General features: G+C 45.0%; 1 protein-coding gene across 3 annotated transcripts in view; it reads left to right on the top strand.

The window, feature by feature from the left end:
* LOC116578105 (multidrug and toxin extrusion protein 1-like) overlaps positions 1-10,772 on the top strand; it is a 35,626-nt gene that overhangs the window by 14,457 nt on the left and 10,397 nt on the right. Inside the window, exons 11-14 of one of the 3 annotated variants that reach the window (XM_032322057.1) lie at positions 4,039-4,147; positions 4,271-4,346; positions 7,961-8,030; positions 8,514-8,667. In XM_032322057.1, coding sequence (XP_032177948.1) covers positions 4,039-4,147; positions 4,271-4,346; positions 7,961-8,030; positions 8,514-8,667 — 409 coding nt within the window. Of the gene's footprint in view, positions 1-4,038; positions 4,148-4,270; positions 4,347-6,053; positions 7,248-7,960; positions 8,031-8,513; positions 8,668-10,772 lie in introns of those variants that run through there. The other 2 variants (XM_032322058.1, XM_032322059.1) reach the window with 2 other exon arrangements.

The raw sequence follows: 10,772 nt of genomic DNA on the forward strand, positions 1-10,772 counted from the left end.
AAGACCCCGGGATCATGACCTGAGCCAAAGGCAGACGCGTAACGACTGAGCCACTCAGGCGCCCCACAGTAATTTATAGACTGATTCAGGAAAATAAAATTTCATCCCAGAGCCTGGGAGGGTCCATTTGGAATGATGGGGTCTTCCTTGGGAGCTATGGAAAGTTGGGAAGAATGAGATGCTCAGGGCTGGTCAGGCACGTCCTTTATTACCACACTTGCCAAACATGATGTATGTTTTCCATTTGTCACTATTCAAATGCCCAGGGTGGGGTACAGGTGGGGGCCTGAAGGACGATGGCGCTAGGTGCGTGGCAAGAAGAGCCTAGCTCCTGTGGGTCCCCGAGCTCCCCTGCTGCCTGGGTCTGAGGTTTCAGACCCCTCATGGGTTAGACCCTAAAGACATGAAAGCAGGGTCTCCAACAGATAAACCACGCCAAAGCCCCCAGCAGCATTGTTCACAATAGCCAAAAGGTGGCACCAACCCAACTGTCCATCAAGAGATGGACAGAGAGGGGCGCCTGGGTGGCTCAGTGGGTTAAAGCCTCTGCCTTCGGCTGGGGCCGGGATCCCAGGGTCCTGGAATCGAGCCCCGCATCGGGCTTTCTGCTCTGCGGGGAGCCTGCTTCCCCCTCTCTCTCTGCCTGCCTCTCTGCCTACTTGTGATCTCTATCTGTCAAATAAGTAAATAAAATCTTAAAAAAAAAAAAAAGAGATGGACAGAGAAGCACACTGTGGTCTGTCCGTACAATGGACTATTACTCAGCCTTGGAAAGGAAATATCTTCATGTGCTAGAGACGAATCCCAGTTATTAGAGGCTTTCCTTTGACTTTGTTTTAAAAAAGATTTTGTTTTAAAATTGAAAACAGCAACTAGAAATTCTGGAGGGTTTTCTTCTCTAGCCCAGTCCCTTAGAAAGGGAGAATTATAATGTGGAAGGGACTGGAGACAGCACACTAATGCTTAGCACCCCCACCCCCCGCCCCACCTTGGGTCTGGTTATGTTTAAGAATTATGTAAAATATATATTTACTTTTTTAAAAAAAAGATGTATCTGTTTGAGAGAGAGAGAGCACGCGTGCGCACACGCACGCACGCACTTGAGGGGGAGGGGCAGAGGGAGAGGAAGAGACACTCTTTTTTTTTTTTTTAAAGATTTTATTTATTTATTTGACAGACAGATCACAAGTAGGCAGAGAGGCAGACAGAGAGAGAGGAGGAAGCAGGCTCCTTGCTGAGCAGAGAGTCCGATGTGGGGCTCGATCCCAGGACCCTGGGATCATGACCTGAGCTGAAGGCAGAGGCTTTAACCCACTGAGCCACCCAGGTGCCCCAGGAAGAGACACTCTTAAGCAGACTCCCCACTGAGCATGGAGCAGGACTCGGGGCTTGATCTCACGACCTTGAGATCAGACCTGAGCTGAAACCAAGAGTCGGATGCCTAACTGACTATGCCACCCAGATGCCCCCATATCTCCCATTTTTTTTTAAAGAATAAATCTCCCAAGGAACTCTGATTTTTGTTTTTCTTTTATTCTATGTTTGGCGGAATTTCTAAACCTGTATTCACCACTTCAACTCTTGATATTTTATTTATATTTTTAAATTTTAGTAAGTTCTGTAAGTATATCCAAATCAAAATGCATACCGATGTCTCCTTACATGTATAATTTTTAAACCCATTTCTTACTGCAGAATTAAATATTCCATGCTTTAGGACAAAGTATCTTTACATCTTACCTTAAAATAAATTCCTAAAAGTGAAACTTAATTACAGTTTTATGTCTTTTGCATATATTGCCATATGCTTTCCAAAGCTTACAAGAATTTACACTTGTATTTCTCTAATCGAAACAAGAGTTTGTATCCTTTACTCCTGTTCCCCAGCTGTTTACATTTTGGCCTGTTTCCTCACTTTATTGATCAATCTATGTATCTACCCATCACCTCCACAACCTGTATTCCAATACCACCCATTGTTCTGATAATGTCCTTTAAAACTACTTTTCTTCTGGAACTAAAGTGTTATGCTTTTCTAAAAAAATGAATGAACTTGAGAAAGAGCGTTTGATCGGGGAGGAGAGGGGGAGAGGGAGAAGCAGACTCCCTGCTGAGTAGTGAGCCTGGTGTGGGATTTGATCCCAGCTTCCTGGGATCATGACCTGAGCCGAAGGCAGATGCTTAACCCACTGAGTCACCCAATTGCTCCCTCTTTAAAAAAAAAAAAAAAAAGTACTTATTTGAGAGTGTGCAGATGTGGGTGCAAAGACAAGTGAAAGTGGGGAGGTAGATACAGAGGGAGAGAATGTTGCAGACTCCTCACTGAGCGTAGAGCCCAATGCTCTATCCCATGACCCAAGATGACGACCCTGAGACTGTGATCTCACCCAAAACCGAGAGTCGGAGCTCAACTGACTGAGCCCCCCGCTCAACTGACTGAGCCCCCCAGGTGCCCCTAAAAGGTTAGGCTTCCTTAATCTTTAATCTAGAGCAGATCCCCAGCCTTCCTTTGTCTTTCTCGACCTTGACCTTTTGAAGAACAGAGGCACTTTATACAGACTTCCCCTCAATGCGTGGAGGTGACACTTCCTTGTGAATGGTTTCCGATTCTGCATTTTTGGCAGGAATACAACAGAAGTATTGCTGTGTGCTTCTTGCGTGTTCTGTCCGGTGACCTGGATTTGTTCCACGATGGGTGATACTAACTCATTTCGTGGTTAAGGTATTGTCGGCTCTTTCCCTTGGTAGTTAATACATGATCAGTGGGAGAGCTGTGTGTCTGCTCCCACTAGTGAGTTTCCGGTGTGTACTCAGTCTCGCAGGTCTCCTGTGTTCCTCACTCTGAGATTTCTGCCATCCTACCCCTCGGTCAGTCTGCACAGGAGGCAAAATTCATGTTCTAATGGTTGATGACTTTTTTTTTTTTTTAACCTAATCCTGCTTTCACCAGGGGTAAAATTGTAGGTATTAGTAATGACTAATTTTTATTGAAGAGCTACTACACGTGAGGCCTTGTCCTAAGCAGCTAGCATATATGGACTCCTCCCATCCCCACAGTAACCCTACAAGCTAGGCTCTGTTACAGGATCCCATTCACAGCAAACAACTGAGGGCAAGAGAGGGTGAGTAACTCACTCGGGGTTGCCCAGCAGATAAATGTCTGCATCAGGACTTGAACCCAGGCAGCGTGGCTTCAGAAATACCCGTTCCTTGGGGCTCCTGGGTGGCTCAGTGGGTTAAAGCCTCTGACTTCGGCTCGGGTCATGATCCCAGGGTCCTGGGATCGAGCCCTACATCGGGCTCTCTGCTCAGCAGGGAGTCTGCTTCCTTCTCTCTCTCTGCCTGCCTCTCCGCCTACTTGTGATCTCTGTCAAATAAATAAATAAAATCTTAAAAAAAAAAAAAAAAAGGAAATACCCATTCCTAACCACTGTGGCATCCTGGCCTTCCTGGGTCTGCTTTAACACCACTCTTAATCCTGTCCTTCCCCCCCACAAAAGGGTAGCCTGCTCTCAGCTTGGTATGCGTCTTTCTGTTTTCTTAAGTTCCTTTTCACCTAAGATTTGGGGGAAGGTGGAAGGGCACCTGTTTAGGATTCTGTTTTCTAAACTTTTTTTTTTTTAAGACTTTATTTATTTATTAGAGAGAGTGAGCGAGATAGAGCACCAGTGGGGGTAGGAGCAGACTCCCTGCTGAGCAGCGAGCCCCATGTGGAACTCAATGACAGGACTCCGGGATCACGACCTGAGCAGAAGGCAGCCGCTTAGCCCACTGAGCCACTCAGTTGCCCCTGTCTTCTAAACTTGATCCGTTGTTGGTCTCTCAGACTTAGCTTGGGCTCCTGGCGGTCCCGCCTCCCACATGAGGAAGGAGGAACATAAGCCTCCATTGCATACTTTAAAAGCCCCGTAAGTGACACCTCTGTCCTGGAGAAGGTTCACAGTTGGGCTCAGAATGGACTCTGGAGGCAGGGCTGCCTCTCTGCTCCTTGCTTGCTCTTTTCCTTGTCATTACTGTATGTTTCCTTTTGTATTTCAGATACCTTCAGGCTTCAGTGTGGCTGCCAGCGTCCGGGTGGGGAACGCACTGGGCGCGGGAAACATCCAGCAAGCCAAGAAGTCATCGGCTGTCTCCCTGCTGGTCACAGGTGCTTAGAGTCTCCCATCAGTGACTCTCCTGAACACGGGTCTTTGCACGGGAAGCCCAGCTGCCCGGTTCCCGACAGCCTTCCCTTCTCACTGCGCTGTCTCTCTACCATTTTTACCTCCAGGACTCTTTGCTGTAACTTTCTGTGTCCTGATGTTAAGCTGTAAGGATCTCGTGGGGTATATTTTCACTACCGACCGGTGAGTGTGGAGGTTTTCTTGAAATGTGAAATCTGCAGTAAAAAAATGGTTGGGTAGATGCCTTCCTGGGAAAGCTGCCTCGCAGAGGGTCTCTGAGCCATTTGCAAGATCAGAAACCCGCTGCCGTTTACCTGGGAAGAATGGGTCCACTCTGGGAGCTAATTTATCATCCAGAATCTGCTGATAGAGGCTGCTGGTGTTTCGGATGTGCATGTATTTTGTTTTATTTATTTATTTTTAAAGATTTTATTTATTTATTTGACACAGAGAGATCACAAGTAGGCAGAGAGGCAGGCAGAGAGAGGGGGAAGCAGGCTCCCTGCTAAGCAGAGAGCCTGACATGGGGCTCTATCCCAGGACCCTGAGATCGTGACCTGGGCTGAAGGCAGAGGCTAAACCCACAGAGCCACTCAGGTGTCCCGATATGCGTGTATTTTTTTTTTTTAAAGATTTTATTTATTTATTTGACAGAGAGAAATCACAAGTAGATGGAGAGGCAGGCAGAGAGAGAGAGAGGGAAGCAGGCTCTCTGCCGAGCAGAGAGCCCGATGCGGGACCCGATCCCAGGGCCCTGAGATCATGACCTGAGCCGAAGGCAGCGGCTTAAACCACTGAGCCACCCAGGCACCCCGATATGCGTGTATTTTATAGATTTTATTTATTTATTTGAGAGAGAGAGAGATCACACAGGGAGAGGGAGAGGGAGAAGCAGACTCGTTGCTGAGCAGGGAGCCTGATGTGGGGCTTGATCTCAGGACCTGAGATTATGACCTGAGGTGAAGGCAGATGCTTAACAGACTGAGTCATTCAGGCGCCCCAGAATATGTATGTATTTTAAAGAAGGAAACTCCTTTTGGGTCCCATCGATTACATTTCCAGTTAAATATTCTGTTCCCAGGGACATGCATCATTTTGGTATCTCAGAATCTGCCCAAGTGCCTGGTCTGGACGAGTTGGGTCATATACTCGTCAGTTCAAATTGAAGTTAAAATCCCCCTAATGAATCATCTCAAAAAAAGTCACATTTTCAGACTGATCACTGAGAATTCTTGCAATGAATGGATTGGCTCTGTGGTTTTTGGGTTCTGTTGGGTTGGTTGTGGTGTGTTTTGACTACATGGATATATGGGAAGGATAATTCTGATTTAGGATTTTTTTTAACATTTTATTTATATATTTGAGAGAGAATTAGAGAGATCACGAGTGCAGGTGGATGGTAAGGGAGAAGCAGGCTCCCAGCTGAGCAGGGAGCCCAATTCGGGGTTTGATCCCAGGACCCTAGGATCATGTCCTGAGCCAAAGGCAGATGCTTAACTTACTGAGCCCCTCAGGAACCCCTGATTTGGGATTCTTTCATCAGCAATTACAAAATGCAAAATTGACTTTTCCTTCATGGATTTAAAAAGCAGCTGGTGGACAGGCCTGCTGTTCCCAGTTCATTCTTTGGGTATTTGTCTGTTGACTTTTTTTTAAAATTTTAAGATATATTTATTTATTTGAGAGAGAGAGAACGAGCGGGAAGGGCAGAGGGAGAGGGAGTGAGACTCTCAAAAAGACTTCACGCTCAGCACGGAGTCCCAACACAGAGCTCGACCTCACAACTCTGAGATCATGACCGGAGCCAAAACAAGAATCGGACTCTTAATTGACTGAGCCATCCAGGCGCCCCTGTCTTTTGCCTTCTGGTCTTGGGTTGTCCTCTTTCAGCCTCAGCCATTTCGCTGTGGGGAAATACAGTGTTTAAGTGTGCCTCACTTGAGAGTGAATGGAAAGGCAACCAGAAATCATTCTTGTGATCTTATAAGGGAATCAGAATTAACATCCTCAGATGTGTATCTGTGCTGATGGTTTCAGTAGGCACAGGGCAGACCTTGGATCCTGAGTCTGTCCACTTGTGGAAGCCGTGCAGGGCAGGCAAAAGCATGGAAAACAAAAGGCCCACAAACCATAGCCTTGATGATATTACGAGACAGAGAAAACTCAGAAAATCAAATTACTTACGAGCTGGCGGGGATCAGCGGGAACTGGCCGCATCGGTGACATAGACTTTTAACAACAATATGGACATTTAACCTAACCAAAGAGGAAAAAGGGAGAGAGCTCGATTCAAAGTAAGAAAGGAGGAAATTACTAAAAGAACTATAATTTTTTTAAACCATGAGAGACTAGTTTGCATGACTTTTGCAAGTAAACTAAAAAAAAAATCTGGAAGGAATAAATAACGTTCTAGGAAAATAAGTTACCAAAACATACCTTGGAAAACATAGAAGGGCTAACTGGACCGATTTCCTTAGAAGAATTAAGAAAAATTTATTTGAAAAATCTCAAAAAAGCGCTAATCCTTGGATGTTCCAAAGGAGAATTTTATAGAACCTTCAAAATGTAACTCCAATGCTGTCGAACTGTTTCAGAGACCAGAAAAAGGAAAATTTCCACACTCTGTTTAGGACTAAGCAAAAGTAGAATATCAGTACCAAAATCTGACAGAGTTTGTACAAGAGAAAAAGAAAGTTGTAGACAAAATCTCACTTATTAACTTCTGTCTTATAATCCAGAAAAATATATTGTGGACCACATTCAGCAGCACATAAAAGATAATACATTTGGTAGACTGTGGAAGTGAATATAATCTATCAGGTAGATAAATCAAGTTGGGGAACACCGTGTAGAGAATGCTAGAACACGAAATGATGGAGGCTAGAGGGGGAAGATAAGAGTGTGCATTTGTATCTGGACAGGGACAAACAAGGACAGTACCAAGGACTGTTGCCTCATCTTGGGGGAGGTGGTGGTAATGGGTGGGCTGGGAACAGAGCGGAAGTAAGATTTTTCTCGATATCCTTTTCATATTGTTTGATTCCTCTTAACTGTTGCATATTCAGAAAATAAAACTCAATTTGAAGAAAAGAACTGTGTTTCTGTCCTTTTTTTGGAGGGGGAGGGGAGCGATTGTCACGGTCTGTGCTGGATTTCTTGTTTGTTTGTTTAATTCATTCAACAAATATTTATTGCTAGACAATATTCTAGGCTTATCTGTTAATCACTTGAAAGTATTACAGATTTATTTTTGCCTCCCCGGGTCAGGGGCAACATTTTCTAGTTTCTCCTTAATTGTGGGCATTAAAATTAAAGTCTCTAGGTGTAGAGGTTAGGGACGATTTCTAGGAACTGTGGATAATTCCGTAAACTGTACCCATAGCCTTTATAATTTGCCTACCTTGGTTCCACATGGAGAAACTTAACCACTCCATGTGGTTTCTCCAGACACATGGAGAGATATTCCCTTTATTTTTTTTAATCATGTTAAAAGAAGGATGGCACTATAAACCAAATTTTATTTCTTTGTGGGGCCAGTGGAGTACCAAATCATTGAACTGTCTGCCTTGGCTGACTGGACTAGATATTTCTTCTACAAGTCATGCGATGCATCGACTTGGGTTGGTTTCCGCTGTGGGCCAAGAAACAGAAGGATTGTCCCAAATTGGGTGTTGGCTGGAATGCACAAGCCAGTTCAGTTGTATGTGGAAGCCAAGTGCTCTCACCTGAATCAAGTAGTCTGGTTTTTCCCACGTGTCTGTCTCCTTCGATCACCACGTGCTTTCTTTTCCTAACAGAGAAATCATTGCTCTAGTGGCTAAGGTGATTCCGATCTCTGCTGTTTCCCATCTATTTGAAGCTCTGGCTGTAAGTATTCTTCAATATTCCCTTTATTTTTTTTAAAAGATTTTACTTATTTATATTTGAGAGAGCAAGCTCACCAGTGGGGGGTGGGCAGTGGCAGAGAGAAAGAGAGCGAGAGAAGAAGACCCCCCGCTGAGCAGAGAGCCCAATGAAGGACTCAATCCCAGGACCCTGGGATCATGCCCTGAGCCAAAGGCAGACGCTTAACCGACTAAGCCATCCACGTCCTGCGATAGTCCTTTAAGCAACTTTATGATCTAAATGTTCCTTCTGTTGGTGGTAAATTTAAGCAGAAAAGAGCGGCTGGGGTTGGGGGGCAGGTAGGTGATACTGAATATTTTTAGCGTATTCACTTGACAAAGAAACTGGTCCATGATGATGGATTTTTAAGTCTGAGTCTTTTGGGGATGAGGCGTGCTCGGGGATGGCTAGTCTTTCCGAAGACTTTGGGGAACGTTCTCACCAACGGATGGTTTCTGCCTACAGTGCACAGGTGGAGGCATTCTTCGGGGGAGCGGTAACCAGAAGGCTGGGGCCATTGTCAACACCATTGGGTATTATTTGATTGGTCTCCCCATCGGGATTTCGCTGATGTTTGCAGCCAGAATGGGAGTGGTTGGTAAGCCTTCACCACGGGCAGGTGGGTCTCTCACTCACGGGCCCCGGAAATGACCTCTGGAACTGTAGCTTTTTTGGGAGACTTGGCTTTGGAAGTTCATGCCCCTCCTACCCCGCTGGGCCCTTTTCCACACTGACGTACTTGAGTGGAGCCGGGTGACCTTTCTGCCTCCTCTCCCTGTCCTGTGTCATCAAGTTCTCACTTCTTCCAAGCTGGTGACAGCAGGAGGGCTGAAAAAGCATTCAGAAGTGTACCTTTGGTGGCCCCAGTCCTGTCCTTTGGTGACAGTCCTTTTATGGTGGGACCCTGAGGGTGAGCTGAAGCCATTATAAATCGGCCCTATTGGAGTTGTGTGGTGTGAGGCAGGAGAAGCCAGGGATCAGCCCTGCTGTGATTCTTAATAGAACTCCTGACAACATACGTGGTATGGTGGGTGTATACGTTCTAGATCATGCCCGCTATGGCTTAGCCCATGCGGGACCTGGATCTGCGCTCTGGAGGTCACCTTCATGGCCATTCTGCACCTTCCATCTCCTGCCTTAAACCGTGTGTCTTCCAGGCATCCCCCACCCCCAAAGGGTATGGGTGGGATGTGTGTAAACATCACAGAAAGCAGGGGACTCTAATCACCTTACCACCTGGGGAGAAAAGAACTTAGTCCACAGGGTCTGGAATGACCAGAGCTGACCTTTAAAAGAGTAGGGAAACAGAAAACTGCTCAGCTTTGATTTCTAAAATAATAATTTGGAATACATTGGCAGTTTATAGAAGATTCTGTTAAAACCCGGACACATTATCTTTGGGTGAAATAGTGAGAGACTTATTTACCCATCAGTACTTGGCAGGCCCCGAGTGGTGAGAAGTCATCCTGATATCTTGAGTGACCTCCCCATCCCATTACACTGCCTGCTGTTCTCAAGGTCAATAATATTTTAATAAAAAATAGGGGAGATGTTCCAAGATTGGAGTTGCCAATGCAAAGTTCACTGGACTTTCATCGTGGTGCCAAAAATGGCTTAGCTGAGTTTCTGGCATTACTCGTATTTTGGATTTGCTGGTGGCAAAGCTAAGGGCAATATTGGAAAAACCTTCTTAAAAGTACGGATCTAACAAAACAAAAATAAGAAAATAAATTTAAGAGAAATAAAAACACAGATCTACCCGTGTTTCCAGTGCTGGACGAGGCTCACTTGCTCATTTGACAAAAGCCTACCTAGTATGTGCAGAGTCAAGGGAGAAGACTCACTTAAGGGAAGTGCTGTGGTAGAAAATTCCAGTTACAAAGTTTGTTGCTGGAATGTGTAGCATGGTGGCTATAGTTAGTAATACTGTATTGCACGTTTGAAGGTTACAGAGGGAGGTCTCAAAAGTTCTCATCCTCAGAAAAAGAACTTTCTAACTATGTGTGGAGAAAGGTACTGAGATTTATTGTGATCGTTCTGTGATATATACGAATATTGAATCATGATGTCACACTCTTGAAACTAATTGTTATATCTCAATTTAAGAAATGTTGGGAGCTCTGGGCAGGTGAGTGCTCTGTGAGGAGACTGTAGTTAGTCCCTGCCACTTGCCTCTTCCAGAAAATAAAAAAAGTATAAAACTAACTCAGATTTCAAATACCGTGTCACCATTGGTAGGATATGCAATGGCGAGCATCACACCAGTTACCCTTAATACCCTCACAGGCAGCTCCCGCAAATCAGGAAGTCCCCATCTTGATCCCCTGGGGAGGCTTTTCAAATACATACATTCCTGGGGGATTCTGACACACACCTTATTTTGGGCTTCCTACCTTGAATCCAATCAATCTTTTAAATGGTATATAATGAATTTCCTGGAAATGTAACCCATCACTTTCAAATTAGGTAGAGATATCTGGTTATTTTCTGTTTAGGGTGATTAGAGTAAGCTGGTAGTTTTTATGGATCGGGAACACTGGATTTGAACGAGAAAGCATATATGTATATGCATATATATATATATATATTTTTAAAGATTTTGTTTCTTTATTTGACAGAGATCACAAGTAGGCAGAGAGGTAGGCAGAGAGAGAGAGGAGGAAGCAGGCTCCCTGCCTAGCAGAGAGCCCAAATGCGGGGCTTGATCCCAGGATCCTGGGACCA

Source organism: Mustela erminea, chromosome 18, assembly GCF_009829155.1.
Source record: "Mustela erminea isolate mMusErm1 chromosome 18, mMusErm1.Pri, whole genome shotgun sequence".
In the NCBI taxonomy this organism is placed as follows: Eukaryota; Metazoa; Chordata; class Mammalia; order Carnivora; family Mustelidae; genus Mustela; species Mustela erminea.